The 20,613-nt window shown below is 35.9% G+C and overlaps 1 protein-coding gene across 1 annotated transcript; it reads right to left on the reverse strand.

Annotated features, from left to right (window-relative positions):
• Positions 1-9,016: 9,016 nt before the first annotated feature.
• LOC101598545 (olfactory receptor 8G1-like) lies at positions 9,017-9,955 on the reverse strand. The gene has a single exon (XM_012951702.2). The coding sequence runs from the start codon at positions 9,950-9,952 to the stop codon at positions 9,017-9,019; it is 936 nt and encodes a 311-aa protein (XP_012807156.1). The 5' UTR covers positions 9,953-9,955.
• Between the last annotated feature and the right edge of the window lie 10,658 nt (positions 9,956-20,613).

Here is a 20,613-nt window from a genome sequence, read left to right on the forward strand (position 1 = left end):
GAAGAGGGGGCAGAAAGATTGTAAGAGCCACTGGGTGGGAAGGAGTATACTGAGGCATAGTCCACACTCCTACAGAAACTGACTGATAAATTCATAACCCCATGGGATATATCAATATTCCCACTGATAATGGCTGTTAGTGGAATGGGGGCAGAAAAGAAGAAATATAAAGACAACATGAAGGGGATGAGAAACATATAATTTCTCCATATAGTAAAGTTCCTAAATGTATAAAAAAAATAATTTAAAGTTTTTCTGCATATATATCAATGAAAGATTTCGATAAAGTACATACTCTGAACCAGTAGAATTGAGATTCTTTGAATTTTGAATAAGCTCCTAGACAATAAATTGGTTTATAGCTCACATGGTGATTAACAGACTTCTTAGTACCAACCCCTGTCCTGAAAAATTACATCTTACTCACCATAGGGATATCAATTTCAAAATAATACAATAAATCCATGCTCGGCAAGTTTCATCCATATTATCAATAACTTTTATAAGACTAAGAATTGTCTTGTTTTATTTCTACTATTAAGAGTTCAAGGACAGTAATAGAATGGTCTAAATTTATCTTATGGTGCTGCTATTGGAACTAAGAAACAAATATTTTCATGGTTGAAGAGATAAAAATCAGACCTCCTTAAATTCTCAAACCATGAAAAAGGTTTGTAGGACATATCCTGTGTCTTCTGTGCAGATTACATTAATTGTTTTAGATAGTTTATATCATAATTGTTCTTATAAAAATGATAAAAGTGATAGATATTCAGATTAACAACACAAAAAACATAACAAGAGCTTTGCATCATCCAATGCTTCACTAAAGTTTATTGTGCTTTTTAAAAGTGTTTTATTAAAAGTCTCCCTTATAATACGATGGTGAAAGGAAAACTTTCCATGACAAAACTTAGCTTTACAATTATATGAACACAAAACGAAACCTACAGAAAGTATTCCAGGAAATTCTCCACAGAGAAGAAACAAATAAGCAAACACAAATGCCTACAAGAAGCAGATCACAACAACCCAAACCAAGAGTAGACACAAAAAATTTCAAATTCCATGAAAACACCAACATACCTCTACCACCACAACATGACAGGTATCAAATCAAATCTCCCAGTCATAACCCTAAATATTAATGGCCTTAATTCACCCATCAAGAGACACAGGCTAACAAGGTGGATCAAAAAATTAGACCCCTCAATCTTCTGCCTTCAAGAAACCCACCTTACCACTAAAGACAGAAACCTCCTCAGGGTGAAAGGGTAGAAAACGATATTCCAAGCAAATGGGAATAAGAAATAAGCAGGTGTAGCTATATTAATATCAGATAAAAATTGATTTCAAACCAAAAACAATCAAAAAAGACAAAGAAGGCTACTTCCTACTTGTAAAGGGAACTATCCATCAAGAGGATATTACAATCATAAGTCTGTATGCACCAAACACAGGGGCACCACAGTTCATAAAACAAAACCTACTTGAAAATAAAACAGAAAAAAACCACCAACACCATCATAGCTGGGGACTTTAACACACCATTATCAGTAATAGACAGATCATCCAAACAGAAGCTCAACAGGGAAGTATGAGAGCTCAACAAAACCATAGAGCACTTAGACCTAACAGACATCTACGGAACTTTCCATCCCAAATCCACAGACTACACATTCTTCTCAGCAGCCCATGGAACATTCTCTAAAATAGACCATATACTGGGACACAAAGACTGCCTCCAAATATTTAGGAAAATTGACATAATTCCCTGTATGATATCAGATCATAATGCTATATTCCTAGAAATCAACAACAAAAACCACCAACAAGAACCCCAACAGCAACTAGAAACTGAATGGCACACTCTTAAACAATAAATGGATAGTGGATGAAATAAAAAATGAAATTGCAAAATTCCTGGAATTGAATGACAATGAGAACACATCATACCAAAACTTATGGGACACAATGAAGGCAGTCCTCAGGGGAAAATTCATAGCACTCAATGCCTTCATAAAAAAGACAGAAAGATCCCAAATCAATAGCTTAACCATCCACCTAAAGGCATTGGAAAAACAAGAAAAATCCAACCCAAAGAGCTCCAGAAGGAAAGAAATAATTAAAATCAGAGCAGAAATTAAAGAATTGGAAACCAAGGAAACACTTAAGGCAATTGACAAAACAAAGAGCTGGTTCTTTGAAAAAATAAACAAGATTGACAAACCTCTGGCCAAATTGTTCAAGCAAAAAAAAGGAGAGACTCCAAATTAACAAAATTCAAAATGAAAAAGGAGAGATCACAACAGACATAAGTGAAATTGGCAGAATCATCAGGACTTATTTCAAAAACCTCTACTCCACAAAACTGGAAAATGTGGAGGAGATAGATACATTCCTGGATGCATATAATCTACCAAAGCTAAACACAGAGCAGATTAATCACCTCAATGAACCCACCACACTCACGGAGATTGAAAAAGTAATAATAAACCTCCCAAAACAGAAGAGTCCAGGACCAGATGTATTCCCAGCTGAATTTTATCAAACCTTCATGGAAGAACTCAAACCAATCTTTCTCAAACTGTGCCACACAATTGAAGAACAGGGAAAGCTATCCAACTCCTTCTATGAAGCTAGTATCACCCTAATCCCAAAACCAGGCAGAGATGCCACAAGAAAAGAAAACTACCAGCCTATTTCCCTAATGAACATAGATACAAAGACCCTCAACAAAATACTCGCAAACCGAATCCAACAACACATCAAAAGCATTATCCACCTTGACCAAGTGGGATTTATCCCAGGAAGACAAGGGTGGTTCAACATACAAAAATCTGTCAATGTAATACACCACATAAACAAGCTTAAACATCAAAACCACATGATCATTTTGATAGATGCAGAAAAGGCCTTTGACAAGATAAAACATCACTTCATGATCAAAACTTTGGAGAGAACTGGGATGGCCGGTTCACATCTTAACATAATAAAGGCAATATACAAAGATCCAAAGGCCCAAATAATACTTAATGGAGAGAGACTGGAGGAATTATCATTGAGATCAGGAACAAGACAGGGATGTCCTCTCTCACCTCTGCTTTTCAATATAGTTCTGGAAGTCCTAGCCCAAGCAATAAGACAGGAGAAGAAAATAAAGGGATACAATTTGGAAAGGAAGAAGTTAAGTTAGCTCTATTCGCTGATGACATGATTGTATATGTAAGAGACTTGAGAGACTCCATTCCAGAACTCTTGAAGGTGATCAATTCCTATAGCAAAAATCAGTGCACAAAAATTGGTAGCATTTCTGTATGCAAATGACAAAGACAAAGAAAAAGAAATAAAGGACATAGTCCCATTTTCAATAGCAACAACAACAACAAAAAATACCTTGGAATAACATTAACCAAGGAAGTAAAAGATCTGTACAATGAAAATATAAAAACTCTCAAAAAAGAAATTGAGGAGGACTTGAAACGATGGAAAGACCTCCCATGCTCCTGGATAGGCAGAATTAACATTGTAAAGATGACAATCCTACCAAAGGCAATATATAGATTTAACACAATTTCAAATGAAATCCCTACAGTGTTCTTCACAGAGATAGAAAAAACAATCTCAAATTTCATATGGAAAGGCAGAAGTCCTTGCATATCCAAACGTATCCTCAGCAAAAGAAATACCTCTGGTGGCATTACCATACCTGACCTAAAACTATACTACAAAGCCATAGTAATAAAAACAGCATGGTTCTGGCATAAAAACAGGAGTATAGACCAATGGAATAGACTTGAAGACCCAGATTTTGGGTCAAGCAACTATAGCGACTTGATATTCGACAAAGGCCCAAAAAAATATAGACTGGAAAAAGATAGTATCTTCAACAAATGGTGCTGGACAAGCTGGATAACCACATGCAGTAAACTAAAATTTGATCCACACATTTCACCATGCACTACACTCAAATCCAAATGGATCAAAGACCTCAACATAAGACCAGAAACTCCAATACTACTGGAAGAAAATTTAGGAAGTACTTTCCATGATATAGGAATGGAAAAAGACTTCCTAAACAAAACCCCAGTATCTTAAGTTCTTAAACAGTCACTCAGCCATTGGGATCATATGTAGCTGAAAAGTTTCTTTACAGACAAGCATATAATAAGCAAAGCCAATAGAATACCCACAGAATGGGAGAAAATATTTGCAGGTTATTCTACTGGTAGAGGCCTTATCCTAGAATTTACAAGGAACTCAAAAGTCTAGACAATAAGAAGACAAATACCCCACTCACAAAATGGGGCATAGAGTTGAACAGGCAATTCACAGAGGAAGATATACAAATGGCAAACACACACTTAAGAAAATGTTCATCATCCCTAATCCTCAGAGAAATGCAAATTAAAACAACTATGAGAGTCCACCTTGCCCCAATAAGGATAGCCAACATCAAAAAGTCAAATAAAATAAATGCTGGTGAGGATGTGGAGAAGCAGGGACACTCATTCACTGTTGGTGGGAATGCAGGATGGTACCACCACTTTGGAAAGCAATATGGAGACTCCTGAAAAAGCTGACTATAGAAATACCAACAGACCCAGTTATACCCTTACTGGGCATCTACCCTAAAACCTTCAAACCACAGGTCAGAGAGATTTGCTCAACCATGTTTGTAGCGGCTCAATTCATAACAGCTAAAAGCTGGAATCAACCCACATGTCCATCATTAGAAGAATGGATAACAAAGATGTGGTATATCTACACAATGGAATTCTATACAGTAATAAGAAAAAAACGACACAAAGAAATTTGAGGAAAAATGGTTGAACCTGGAACAGATCATTCTCAGCGAACTTACCCAATCACAGAAAAAAAATCGACACATAGTCTCACTCATCTACAACACCTAACCTGAATCTGCACAAGATGCCTTACATACCCAGCAAGCACCTCATGGACTAGACAATAGGATGGATGGGAGGGGGGCGAGGGCATCAAAGGGTGGAAAACAGTAATCTGGACCCAAACAGCAATGGTAGCATAAAATTCTACTTCCTAAAAGACAGACCAAATAGCTGAACCTTCACTAGACCCTTACACGAAACACCTGAACCACAAGACACTGGAGACGGTAGGATCAAGTCTAACCTAAATATCCTACATCTTCCCTCCCTCCCTCTCCATCTATCCCCTCTATCTCTCTCCTCTCTAACTCTTGTATATTAGTTATGTTTTTCCTCAATTTCTTAGTGGGCACTGACCTGTAACCCCCACTTCCAGCTTGGGGCTACCATCCACAATGAGCTTTTGATCAGAGAAACCTACAAGATTTCCCAAAACAATGACAGACTTCTGTCAGAGTACTTGATGACCCACCAACGGCCAGTGGTAAGACCCTATTTGCTGAAGACTCCATACGCAGCTGACACATAAAATGGAATGGCATGGCTGGAAGCCAGGAGAGATTCAGTCCCCAGACAGTCAGCGGGTCTAGTACCAGAAGGTGCTACATGGGTGACTGGAGGAAATGACCAATATCTGTCCAAGCAACCCATTGTCTAACCTAATTAGCAACAAATAACCTGATGTGATGCCCACACAAGTGCAATAGTGGCACACAGCCATGGTGGGGAACCACCTGCTCTTGATTTGGCTAACTGATCCCCTCAGTGATACTAGACCTATAGCTTGAGCTGGGAAACAAGTCAGAACCATACCCAAACACAAGCCCACTCTACAATATCAAGGTACCATCTACATGGGGTACAAGAGGGCCTACACCTATCAAACTCTCTATCAAATAAGTAAGTGTTATCTCAATTATCTGGGTGCTAACTTACTCTCGGTTGGAGAATCTGCTTCTCTTTTTCAGATAGATGCAGATCCTAAGGAGAAAGCTGACCCAACATACCTCAAAAGGGGCCCAACTGAAACTAAGGACAATTGGTGAAACAAGCAAGGTTGATGTTTTCCTGTGAACCGGATACCAGCACCAAGGGGAAGGAGACCAATGCAGAGAAAAATCAACTCCTACCAAATCAGAGAGCCAGAGCCTCAGAGGCCCCAACACCTCAGCACTGAAGCAGACTAAAAATGAACCCAACATGGCTCAGGGAAATTTTGCGGAAGAGGGGGCGGAAAGAATGTCAGAGTCACATGTTGGGTCATGATTTGCAGAGACATTTATCATACCCATAACTGGGGGCTAACTCCACAATGCACGACCCATTTACATCAACAAGGAGGGTCCAATGGGAGGGGTAGATCATAGATGAGCCTAAACAATGGTACCAAACTGCCTGTATTTGCTGAAAAGAAAACTAGTAAATTAAATTTTTTTTAAAGAAGAGTTTTATTATCTTTTTAAAATTAACTTACCGTGTTGATTTGAATTTAAATTTTCCTCAATAGTGTCATGTGTTTGTGATTTATCCTCATATGTTATCCCCAGCTGGTGAAGCCTCTGGGTGGTAGATCCTTGTAGGAGAATGCCTGTCTCTGGGGGTGAAAATTTGGAAGACCAGAAAGCTAAAAGAAATATGAACTTGTGAGGATGGGTTAATGAGGTTTCAGATGGGAACATAGACCCTATCAGGAAATAGTCTAGAGGCAGTTCATGTGACATTCTGGCACCGAAACAGACTGCATTCTGCATGACCTGAGTCTAAACATGAATATAAAGGTGTTGGACTAATGTGATTGTCAGAGGAAATGTCCATACAGAATAACATGGTGTCTGTGGTGTGGCTTCTCTTAGCTGCTTATTCAGATATAAAGTGAAAGAGAACAAAATGTAGAGTAAAAAGATGGGGAATGTGAAGTTTGTCAAGGAAAGGAATGTGAGAAATTTTAAAGTTTCATTCATGGGGAGTATAGCCACTTGAATGAAATTGTTAAGGAGATTACACCATTAAACAGAAGTCTACTGTATTGGGCACTGGGACAATAGAAAACAATACTTAAGGGCAGTATCCAACACATTGAAGGCTATATCTAATAAGAATGCACATGGTAAAAATAATAGACCAGCAGGGAGAATGAAGGAGCTCTCTACTCCCAGTGGTAAACATACGGAGGCTGAAACATCTGTGTTCCATGGATCTTCAACTGTATCAGGCAACATAACTTGGCAGCATGATTCACGTGTGACTAGCAGGGCAAGAATTTTACTCTGTTACTCTCTGCCTCAGCCCATCTGCCCTATTCCAGAATCCTTGGAGAGTTCCCTTTTAGATTCTTTTACCCAAGGAAATTCCAAGGGTTGATGGCTTCCTATTTTATATATTTTATACACTTGTGCATGTGTGTGTATGTGTGTTATATCTACATGGGTGTGAACTTGTAGCAACCCATGTGTCATTTTTGGTGGAGTGCGTTTTCTATGGTGACTAGAGTGGAACGGGATATAGAGTGCTCTGTTCCATCACTCTACCACTGTTGAAGTCACCTTCCATTGTGTGGACCAAGGACCAGACCAAAAGCATTTAATGGGAGGAAAATTTTTATTTTGGTTTATAATCTCTGGGGGAAGTTTCATAATGGCAGGGGACAATATGGCTTGAGTAGGGGCTAGACAATACATTCTTACCAAGCAGGAAAAAACAGCAGCAGGTGGTGAGTCTAGCTCTGGCAAAGATGAACCTTACTATAATATCCCTAAGACTTCCCCCAACAACACACTTTCTCAGGCAACGCTCGACCTCCGCGTTGTCATCAGCTGGGAACCAAGCATTCAAAACACATGAGTTTATAGGGAACATCTGATTCAAAACACCCCATCTACCCACTCATGATTGAACCTGAATCTATCACTGATCCTAGAGCTTTCCATTTTTTATACCATCTCTGGCAATTCCCCAGTTTCCTCTCCTCTTCAGTACTAGGGTTACAGGCATGCATGAACATATCTAGCTTTTTAACATAGGTTATAGAAATTCAAACTCAGACAGTTTCAGGCATTATCAGGCCCTCATGCTTGTATAGGAAGTCAATTTAACAGTGGAACCACCTTGCCAGTCCCTAAAATGAACCCTAAGTTGAGCTGTTTTGGAAGCATAGTTGTTTAAGTTTATTAAAACATAGAAAGAAAATGATGTTTCAAGAAAGAGAAAGAAAAATCACATCTGATAAACTGGCATGGGCTTCTTTATAGAAAAGTCACCTGGGAGATCAAATTAATTTACAAAAACATAAGAATTATTAGTGTGAATCATGTACAGTAGGTCAAAATGCCATCTGTGTCTTGCATGTTCTTAAAACACACCATCAAGTTAAATTCAATTTATGTAATTTAATTGATTTCACTTATAAAAATTTACTTTAAAATTTTATTTAAAAACACATGCACCTCCTTTGAAAGATTAGTAAGTCATTGGTGGTTGCAGATAAAATGGAATATCTGATGTCTCCCTGAAAATATTTCATAAGAGTAAAATTATTGAGTTCCTTGTCCTAATTACCTTAGTGTTGCTGGGACGTAATACCCGAAAAAAAATCAGTTAAAGTGAGGAAGGGTTTATTTCAGTTTACAATTCCAGGTTACAGTCAACATGGTGGGAAAGGTTTAGAGCAGCTGGTCACATTCACTACATAGTGAAGAAGCAGAAAGTGATGAATGCTTGTACTCAGCTAACTTTCTGTATCTCATGGAGTCTAGGACCCCTGGCCCATAGACACCCACTGTTAGGGTTTGTCTTCCCACCTCTATGAACATATTGATGTTAATCCCTCACAGGTGATTCTAGGTCTTGTCAAGTTGACACTATAAAACATCACAGAACTAATAAGAGTTAGGAATTGCTTTAGGTCCTGGATGTGGGGCAAGAAGTCCCACAGACCTAGAGGTTTGCGTAGAGGTGTCAATCCTGCTTAGTTTGGCTAACATTCAGGCAAGGAAAAGCAAAAAGATCAAAATATCCTAGCAAATGAGTAAAATGTTGACAAAAAGATATAATTGAATAATATCAATACAAAACATTTAACTACTAAATCACTCTCATATTACCTCTATTTACATACATGTTTTTCTTTCTAACATTTTTTTCAGGGCAATATTGACATCCTTATTCCTCAGGCTGTAAATCAGGGGGTTCAACATGGGCACGACAATGGTGTAAAAGACAGAAGACACTTTTCCTTGGTCTATGGAGCTGACTGATGAGGATTGCAGATACATGAATGCAGCAGAACCAAAAAAGATAGACACAGCCAAGATGTGGGAACTGCATGTTCTGAAGGCTTTGAACCTACCCTCAGTGGAGCGAAGGTGGAGGATGCTGGCAATGATGAAGACATAGGAGGTAAAGATTATGAGAGATGGAACAAAGATATTAAATGTACCAAAACACAGGACCAATAATTCATTGGCATATGTACTAGAACAGGCAAGATTTAAGAGTGGAGGGAGATCACAGAAATAATGGTTGATCACATTTAACTTGTAGAATTGGATCCTCATCAGAAAGCCTGTATGAATTGTTGCACAAAAGACACCTATAGTATACACCCCTGAGACTAGGGCAATGCAAATCTTAGAAGACATGATGACATTGTAAAGCAAGGGTTTACAGATGGCAGCATAGCGATCATATGCCATTGCAGCTAACATATAACACTCTGCAATAGCAAAGATGAGGAATAAGTAGAGCTGAGTCATGCACTCAGGGTATGAGATAATGCTCTTCTCTGTCACAAAGTTCGCCAGCATTTTGGGGGTAATGACAGTGGAATCGCACAGGTCAATGAAAGACAGACTACTGAGGAAATAGTACATGGGGGTGTGCAGGTGAGAGTTCATCCTGATCAGCATGATCATGCCCAGGTTCCCCACCACAGTGACAACATAGATTCCTAGAAAGAGGATGAACAGGGGTAACTGGAGCCCTGGCTGCTCTGAGAGCCCAGCCAGGATGAACTCTGCCACTTTGCAGTGATTTCCTGTTGCCATGACTTCTATTCAGATTCTGAAGGGGAGAGAGAAGCATATGGTTGTTAAAATGACTTCATATTGTTTTTCATTTATACATGATTTATATATATCCTGATTTAGGGTAGCCTTGATATATTTATATGATTAAAACATTGGTCAACTTATATAAACATAATTTATCTTAATTAAATATTTATTAAACATAATTTTAAAATGAGATTTTACATAAAATATTATCCTTGAATATATCATTGACTTTCAAAGCAATGTTTCTAAGTTGAGGTTTGTATATATAAGTAGGTCAGTGTCAATGAGTAAACAGCCCACAAATTAACCATTTTTAATGTCCTTTTTTCCTTTTTATTTGTAAGTGTGCACACAGGTGTCCTTTACAAAAAACATTAAAGAAATCTAACACCTTGTAGAACTTAATATTTTCTTCCTGATATCTTACTTTAGATTTTCTGTTTATTTGTACATCTTTCTTCAGGTAGTTGTACTAAAAAGGCATACCTTCTTAAATTTAAAAATATTTCATACATTTTCATACTGGAATTCATTATGTTGTCCCAGGCTGGCCTTGAACACATGGTGATCCTCCTACCTGCTTCCCAAATGCTATTTCATACATCTAACGATTAAACTCTGTTTAGAATTTACACTGGTAGACACAATTTTTCTAAGTTTAATAGAGTTAACATTTAAAAATTCATGATTTCTCAGTATATAGCTTTGCTTTGTATTTCATCCCAATTCACAAAAAGAAAAAAAAGAAGTTAAGATATGTATGTTTCACCCATTTTAATGTGTAATGATGACAAAGTTCCATTTGATAGAATGTTCATGGATGAAAATACAATAATAATATTGCTGATTTCCTAAGTGTTACTCCTTCTGTTATTATGAAGTAGGTAAAACTTAGTTCAGTTCTACAATAATAAAGTTCAGACACAAAACAAACACTACCAAATGATGTACCAGGTCAAGGGTATCAATTAGTGACAGGCTCTGAGCATGAACACAAGCCCTTTGACTTGGCCCTTTAAGCACTAATGGTTCTGCTACTGGCTGGTGTTTATCCAGAAACCACAGAATCTCTATCTGTGGGATATTGCATTTAGTAGATTGTATGATGATTGTTACATATGTTCTCTAAGATTAACATTATCTGTAAACCTGTTGACATTATGGAATTACATATTTCCTAAAAATATAAAAGTGGCTGCTTTTGGGGTATTGTGTTTCTATAAACAAACCCTTCACATGCTCTGTAAGTGACACCCAGTAAACTCACTGGTTCCATGAACTGGCATTGGTGTAATTGTACTTTGGTCTGCCATCTAAGCACCATTTTGGATGAAGACGTGTCTGCATCTTCCCAGAGGAGAAGATTCCTGAGGCACCTGTATTCTGGGATTATAGAACTGTGCCACTGTGCACACTTTACTTTTTGAAGTACAAGTTTGAGTCAATATTTCACCTTTAATTAATTTTAACATGTACATATGAGTCATACATTTCTTTCTAAATCTTATTTTTTTTATATACTTTGGAACATTTTTTTTAATTTTTATTAACATTTTCCATGATTATAAAATATATCCCATGGTAATTCCCTCCCTCCCCACCCCCACACTTTCCCGTTTGAAATTCCATTCTCAATCATATTACCTCCCCATTACAATCATTGTAATTACATATATACAATATCAACCTATTAAGTATCCTCCTCCCTTCCTTTCTCCACCCTTTATGTCTCCTTTTCAACTTACTGGCCTCTGCTACTAAGTATTTTCATTCTCACACAGAAGCCCAGTCATCTGTAGCTAGGATCCCCATATGAGAGAGAACATGTGGCGCTTGGCTTTCTGGGCCTGGGTTACCTGACTTAGTATAATACTTTCCAGGTCCATCCATTTTTCTGCAAATTTCATAACTTCATTTTTCTTTACCGCTGAGTAGCTGCATCTCAGGAGTTTTATAAATCAAACATATCATATTTATTTTGAAATATATTAGCACTTGCTCATCACTCTAAATTAGGTAGAAGCACATTAGTGATTTTCAAGATGCTGTGTTTTTTGAGAATAAGCAAGAGGTCCTGGTGTGCCCATCTTCTCTCTTTCCTCCACTCTCTTTCTCTCTCTCTCCCCCTCTCCAAATAACTAATTTTAAAGGAACAAAAAAATGATTACCTTCTTAAAATATCTCTTATTAATCTCACTATAGGTAAATAATATGTATTGATATTTGTTATTGCTAAAGTTTTTTTTTTACAATGTAATAGTTAGTCCTTTTTTTTTTTCTTTTCCTTTTTGGTTCTTCAAGGTAAGGTTTCACTCTATCTCAGGCTGTCCTGGAATTTACTATATATTCTCAGGGTTGCCTCAAACTCACGGTGCTCCTCCTACCTCTGCCTCCCAAGTGTTGGGATTAAAGACGTGTGCCACTATGCCCTCCTAGTTAGTCCATTTTTAATAAGTACTCCCAAGGCATCTCAGAATCCCTTGTCTGCTTCTTCAAGGTCAAGTGTTAGAAGTTACAGTTGTTTGCATTTTATTACTACCTGCAGTTTTGTATTTATGGATAGTGATTTTTCTGTCTGTTCTTCAGTTTTTCTGTGTATTCTAACAGCAATGTTTGGGCAATGTCTCTACTAAAAGTGAGTTTATTTTTTTTTTTTCCTTTAAGTTTCCAAATCTAAATCACAATTTTATGAGAAAAATATAATAAGTAAATAAATAATATACATATATGTGTGTGTGCATGTGTGTGTATCATGTTAAAAAATCTCCTCTGTTTGAAGAGTATGTCACAAGATTTATATCTATTACTCTCATAAAATAATATAGTTATCTATATACATTCCATTATAGAATTCCATTCCACTACATAAAATACAGCTGTAAAATAAATAAAAATTAAATTTTCATAAAATAGGAGCAGGTTATCTAGAAATCAAGCTAATAAAGCACAAGTGATCCTCATATACTAGAACCTTTAAAAATCTTGAGAGAAGTTAAAGGAACCTCTAATAAGAAGAGTGATTCACCATAGTCATAAATTGTACATTCAATATTGGACTGATATCAAAGCACACAAATTTATAGACAGGCATAATCAAATTAGTGGATATTATATCCAAACAGAGAATCACTGCTTAACACAATGAAAGAATACTTAATGTACTTATGATAATCTCTTAAGATTTATGGAAAATATCAGTTTAGCCTAGAATTGTGGAAAAGATATGAACATGAAAAAGGTGTAATATGATAGGTGAACATGAAATAATGGCCTGTAGAAACTCAGCCTGGATGTGATGGTGTACTCTCCTTCATGCTTCTGTCTATCAACTTGCTCCTTGAATATCTCTAAATTTAATATGCAAATAACCTATCAGTATGTGCTGTAAGTGCTACAATAAAATTTGTCTCTATCAGAAAATTTTATATGAAATTCATTATAAGAGTTGCTTATTACGGATCTTCCATGGACACAATTTGTTTGACACAGCAGGAGGTGCAACTTTTCAGATTGAAGAATGGGATAATGTGTGTTAATTGCTTCGTAGTCAAATGAAAAACAGTTTTTAATAATTCATTCATTTCCAAATAGTGTTACTCTTTAGACCCACAAATGGAGATTACAGTATTAAGATGTCTCATCAGTTAAAATGCTTGCCTGCAAAGCCTAATGACCTGGGTTTGATTTTCCAGTGCTGACTTAAAGCCAGATACACAAAGCGGTACATCCTTATGGAGTTCCTTTGCAGCACCTCGATGCCCTAGCATACCTATTTTCTTTGTCTTTCTTCTCTCTGTCTCACTTTACTTTCAAATCAATAAAATGACTAAATAAATAAATATTTTAAAAGGTAAAATGTCAATGAATGTAAATGTTTATAGTGCAAAATAAGAGTTATCCCATTCTTTCTCTATAGTCTTAGCTCTATCGATACTCCCAGAGACTAATTAATTCTTGATGAGTAGCTGCAATGAACATTTGGTTTCAAGCTCTTCTAAAGGTCACCTCCTCAACTCTAAAGAATTTGTTCAACTGCTATTACTAGAATTTTCAACTATGAATACTTCATTAACTTTCTCCTTTATATGTACACTTATTTTAATTAAGCCAGTGACAATTTCTCTTTCATTATGATATTTGACAGTTGAATTTTATTTTAGGTAGTCTGACAGCCCATGAAACTATTTAAATATTCTGTTATTTATTCATCATTTTTCAAAATTTTTTCCTATAATCCTGAAAAAGTAACTCACTGTAAGAGTTTATGAAAGAATGTCTTAAGGTGGAATTAGGAAATCTGAACTGCCTTAAAAGATTAAAATATAACAACGTGGTCTGGGGCAATGGCTTAGCAGTGAAGATGGTTGCCTGCAAAGCCAAAGAATCCAGGTTTGATTCCCCAGGACCCATGTAAGCCAGATGCACAAGGTGGTGCATGCATCTGGAGTTCATTTGCAGTGCCTAGGGGCTCTAGTATGCTCTCTCTCTCTCACTTGCTCTCTCTCTTTCTCTCTCTGACTCTTTTTTCCTGTCAAATAAACACTTTTTCAAAAAAATAAAAGAAAATAACTCCCCACCAAAAAATTAATATAAAAAGTTACTATGTTTATCCAGATTTAGTAACAAATGCATTAGGAAATTAAAATTGACATTTACATCCATAACTAAGAATTCTTCCTGCCTACCTAGTCAGTCTAATGTAGCCACTCTGCAGTCTGTGAATACCTGGTTCCACGGTGCTCTCCCATACCCACACCCACAAATCCTCCCCACTTGTCTAGTTATTCCACATAACTACTAGTGTTTGTCCCATTCTCTCCCCACCTGCTCCTGTACAGAGAAATACATCCCACCTTATTTGTCACACCATGCTAGAGAGTTTTGTTCTCCTTGGCACCCTCCCCAGGTGATTGCATGCTGGCAAATTATTCCCGCATGCCTAGACACACAACACAGATGCCAGTAGGTCCTTTCTATCTAATTTCCTTCCACACATCACCCACACTCTTAAATTTTTCCTGCTCTACCAGATGCACCATACCACTGCCAGTGAATCCCAGCTTCCTAGCATCCTCCCTAATCATCACCTCACCCATTCTGGTCCAGGGATACCACTCCACTGTTGTTCCATGGACAAGGTCCTATTATGCATCTTCCTTCTCTGCTTTCCATGGGTGAACCAATATCATCTCCCACATCCACTGCTCTGTAGAACCTTGAATGGTGCCCCCTAATGAGCTCTTTCCTGTATTCTTGAATTTTCTGTACTCCTCATGCAATCCCTCCTCACTCAACTCCTCACCTTACCTCCCTCTACACTTTACTGCTACTTTGTAACTCTTGGCAAGTGGAATACTTCAAGTTGGGAAACTCCCAAAGAAAAACCCAATAATACAAAACAACCAAGGCATGTCACCACCAAGGATGCTCAGTGCCATAGTAGAGGTTTCCCCTAAGAGCTACTTAAAATTCCAGACAAAACATTCAAAAGTATGTTTAAAATAAATATGTACAATGAGTGGAAAGAGTAGATTTAAAAAACTGAATGAGGACTGGATAAATGACTTAGAGATTAAGGCGTTTGCCTGCAAAGCCTAAGAACTCTTGTTCAAATCTACAGGTCCCAAGTACGCCAGATGCACAGTGATGCAAACACATAATGTTGCACTTGTGCGCAAGGGGGCACATGTTTCTGGAGTTCTTTTGCTGTGGTGGAAGGCTCTGGCACATCCATTTTTCCTCTCTCTCTCTCTCTCTCTCTTCCTTTTTCTTTCCCTCTCAGAATAAATAAATAAATAAATAAAATTGAATGAAATCCTAGAAAACACAAACAACTGAAAAAACTCAATTATCTACCTGGATGGCTTCAAAGAGAATGCAAATAGCTAAATGAAATGCATAAGCTGAACCAATATAAAAATGGAGCTTAATAAAGAGATAGAAATAGTGAATAAAAATCCAACATAATTGAAAAATGCAGTAAGTCAAAGACTGCCATTGAAAGCCTTACCAATATTGTGATGGTAGAATATCAGAACTTGAGGACAAGATAAATATGACATTGTCAAAATCGATGACAAGTTCGAAAACATAAACAACAGAACATGAGAGACGTTTGGAAAACCACAGAAGGACCAAGTATGCAAATATTGGGAATAGAAGAAGGAGCTTCAGGCAAAATTAATAGAAAATATTTTCAATAAAATTATAGGAAAAATATGACAAGCCAAGGAAAAAATATGCCCATCCAGATATAAGAAGTGTACTAAACACCAAATAAATTATACATGAAAGGAAACTCTCCATGTCATATTATAATCAAAATGTTAAGTACACAGAACAAAGATATCTTACTGAAAGCTGCAAGAGAGAAACAATAGACCACTTATAAAATTGGGGCAACCAGAATAATATCCAATTAATAAATGGAAACTCTAAGAGGCAGAAGAGCATGGGATAGTGTGTTCTAAGTATTATAATCCACAGATGTCAAACAAAAATACTATGCCCAACAATATTTTTTCTCAAAATTGAGAGAGAAAGAAAAATTTTACATGATAAAAAAACTAAAGAATGAATAAACACTAAGCTAGCTCTACAGAAGATGCTAGATGGAATACATCAAACTGAATACTTGAATAAATACTGTCAAATGGTTAGAGGGAAAATCAATAAAATAAGATAGATTAATTATAAAGAAAATACCAACCACCACAAAAAAAACCATTAAACTGTATAGAATTTAACTTACAACCCAAGAAAACCTCTGAATATTAGTGGCTACCCCTCAGTCAAATGGTATAGTATACCATACTGGATCATAAAAGAGGATCCATCTGTTTGCTGTTTTCAAGAAACTCACTTCAGCCGGGCGTGGTGACGTATGCCTTTAATCCCAGCACTCGGGAGGCAGAGGTAGGAGGACCGCTGTGAGTTCAAGGCCACCCTGAGACTACAGAGTTAAAACCAGGTCAGCCTGGACCAGAGTGAGACCCTACCTCAAAAAACCCAAAAAAAAAACCAAAAAACAAAAACAAAAACTCACTTCCCTCTTAAAGACAGACACTTCTTTAGGTAAATGAAAAAAAAAAAAAGGTAATCCATGCAAATTGAACCGATCAAAAAGTGAGTGTTGTTATTCTTGTATCATCTACTATCTAGTAAAATAGACATCAAACCAAAACTATTCAGAAAAGGAAATGAAGGACACTTTACATTGGTCAAAGAGAGGGGCCAAATCCAACAAATATATATTAATATACACATGTATTTATGTATGTGTGTATATATATATATATATATATATATATATATATACACATATATACATATATATATATATAATATATATATGATTACTTATTTAAATATTATTATAAATTTATATATACTATATAAGCACACACACCCTTATGAGATTATAATATATATAATTTACATATATAATAATATATAATAACATAATAAAATATATACTATATAATATAATGTATCTATTCTATATAATATATAATATAATATAATCATATATAATATAATTATGTAAATAATATATATTGTAATACAAAATAATATAATAATTATTATAACTAATATAGATATAATATATATTATATAAATATAAATTATACATATAATATCTAACATATAAAACATAAGGGCCCCTAAATTCATAAAATGGATACTAATGAACATTAAGTTACAGATTAACCCCAACACAGTTACAATAAGTAACTTCAACACACCACTGTCTCCAATATAGACTTGAACTTACTGTCTCCAATATAGAGTTGAACTAGACAAAAATATTACTGGAGAAATATTAAAGCTAAATGATAACATAGAGCAAACAGACCTAACAGATACATATAGAACATTCCACATAAAACTATAGATTGCACACTTTTCTCAGAACAATGCAAATATCTACAAATTTACAAAAATTGAAATAACTTGTTGCATTTTATCTGGCCACAATACAATAAAACTAGAAATTAACAAGAAAATATACAGGTGTCATGAGATTAAATAACATGTACTTAAGTCTGTGTAGATATGAAACATCTCTACAGTAATAGATCTCATAATCGAATTCCACCATATTAACAAATTTTAGTTATAGTTAACACCTTAATATGTTAAAGCTGACAAATGAAATAATACTAGAGGAAAACAACTTTATAGTTGAGGTGACTGTTAATATATTTCAATTGTCTTATTATGTTATAATGTTAATGGTAGTATTTTTTTTTTTTTTTTTTTGCCTTTAACAAGTTGTTTAACTAAATTGGTAAATGGACCAAGAATTGTTAATTGGGAGTGCTGTCTTCCCTGATTTTCCTGTTTGTTCTCATTCTTATATAATCATGTAAAAATAGCCTTTAAATATTTAAATATGTATAGTTCATTGCTTGTCAATTTTGTTTAGAAACCAGTAAATTATTGATGACTAAAAAAAAAAAAAAGAGAAATAGAGAAAAGTACCAGCATACACTATGATGTTATAAAATAGGTATTAAAATTGATTTAAAGTCAGAGAGCCTTAAAATTTTGAGTCACATCCATTCCTAATCTAAAGCCATTAAGCTAAATATCTGGTATTTTTGCTACTTAAAATGATGTTTTAATTATCCATTTGTTCCAGTATTCATAGGATCAATGTAGAACTCTGAAAAAGTATGTTTCCTTATAAAACGAGTTATGGTCCTCAGTGATTATAACATGAAATTAAGACTTTGTCTCTTATATATTTTTTTAATTTTATTTATTTATTTATTTGAGAGCGACAGACACAGAGAGAGAGACAGATAGAGGGAGAGAGAGAATGGGCGAGCCAGGGCTTCCAGCCTCTGCAAACAAACTCCAGACACGTGCGCCCCCTTGTGCATCTGGCTAATGTGGGACCTGGGGAACCGAGCCTTGAACCGGGGTCCTTAGGCTTCACAGGCAAGCGTTAAACTGCTAAGCCATCTCTCCAGCCCTGTCTCTTATCTTTAATCATAGTTATTTTAGGCTCTTGACCAAAGCCAGTTGAGTAGGGCTGTTAAATTATGTAGTATTCTACAAGATAAGGTCATGGGACATCAAGATATCAAAACATACTATTATGATTTTCTAATTGTTCTTCAACACTTGAATTGTGACCATATGGTTAAAAGTGCTTATTAAAAGAGTATGGAGTGTAAGACCATGAAACTTTTCTTTTTGAGTTAAACCTTAATTGGACATCACCCATTCCTATTTCAATGGTACAGTTTACTCTCTGAGATTTATAGCACTTCTAAATCACTATAACTTGACGCATTAAGCACCATAAGAATCAGGCAAACAGTTCCAGATACTGAAAAAAAATAAGGTAAATTAAATTAAATTTAATTTAAAATGATTTGTTCGCACTCATATAAAAATGTCAAGATTCCAATTGCATAAAGCTGTGAGTCATGAATAAAGCAGTGGAAATCTCAGGCTTCATTTTAAAACTGCAATAGTTAGACTATTAGGAACAATAGTGGAAATAATGTACCTTCCAACTCAAGTATCATGAAATGTTGATGCCAATAAAGAGTCAGGAAGGGTTCATAATGGTGCTTAGAGTCTAAGTTTTATTCCTCATGGTGGTGTGGATAAACCTGTGCCTTGCAGGCCATCTAGGCTGCTCACTATCAGAAACCATGTTTGCCATATACTCATCTCACTATGCCAGGGTAATATTAACATCTCCTATGTGTTAATAGGGTCAGAGGTACGGCAGACAGTTGTGAGTGTCCTAAGAAGATGCATTGACAAGATAAAAATGTTAAAAAAATGCTTGAAATATTTTGAAATAAAATAATTTTCAGGCATTTCATATGGACTTTAGAGAATAGAGTTTTATTTTACATAAGGTATTTAGATGATTTAAGGCCATACCAATTTTTTAAATACTTTATTTTAACCTTTTTATTAGACAGAGAAAAGGAGAGATAAAGAATGGGCATGCCATGGCCTCCAGCCACTACAAATGAACTCCAGACATATGTGCCCCTTTGAGCATCTGGCTAATGTGGGTTCTGGAGGATTGAACCTGGGTCCTTTAGCTTTGCACTCAAATACCTTAATCGCTAAGCCATCCCTCCAGCCCAAAACATACCAATTTATTAATATAAGTAAACATTTCTGGTTATACAAGGCAGTCAATCAGAAATAGATAATGGTCTATTTTCAGAAATGCAGGCAGAAAGATACCTCCTAAAATAAAATAAAGAAATTCACCTCATGCCCCTTCTCTGTAGCAGAATACACTTAGAACTAACTGCTGTTAGTTCCTGTGATTTTCTCATTTTACCATTGGAACATGGAGCATGATTCCATTCCAGGAATATTGCACAAGCACTCACTGGTCTATCCTTCAAATTTCTTCTCAGTGACAGACTTTTACCCATGAGTCTCCATCTGCTGCCTGGTAAATAGTAATTCTTTTAAACTCTCACTTAAAATTGAAGAACTCATCATGGACACATTCTGAAACTCATTGAAACTGACTTGAACATCCTCCTGCATGCTTGTTTCTAAGCAGGACTCCTTCGTTCTGTGAGCCAAAACAAAGTATAGTTGATGAAGTAGGCACATTGTCTGTATCCTAGGAACTAAGAAAGTAATTTGAAGTTTATATC

The sequence above is a fragment of the Jaculus jaculus genome, chromosome 3, assembly GCF_020740685.1.
Source record: "Jaculus jaculus isolate mJacJac1 chromosome 3, mJacJac1.mat.Y.cur, whole genome shotgun sequence".
NCBI classification, from domain to species: Eukaryota; Metazoa; Chordata; class Mammalia; order Rodentia; family Dipodidae; genus Jaculus; species Jaculus jaculus.

Bases quoted from the DNA above. Each gene is read 5' to 3' on its own strand.
- LOC101598545 (XM_012951702.2), bottom strand. From the start codon at position 9,952: ATGGCAACAGGAAATCACTGCAAAGTGGCAGAGTTCATCCTGGCTGGG.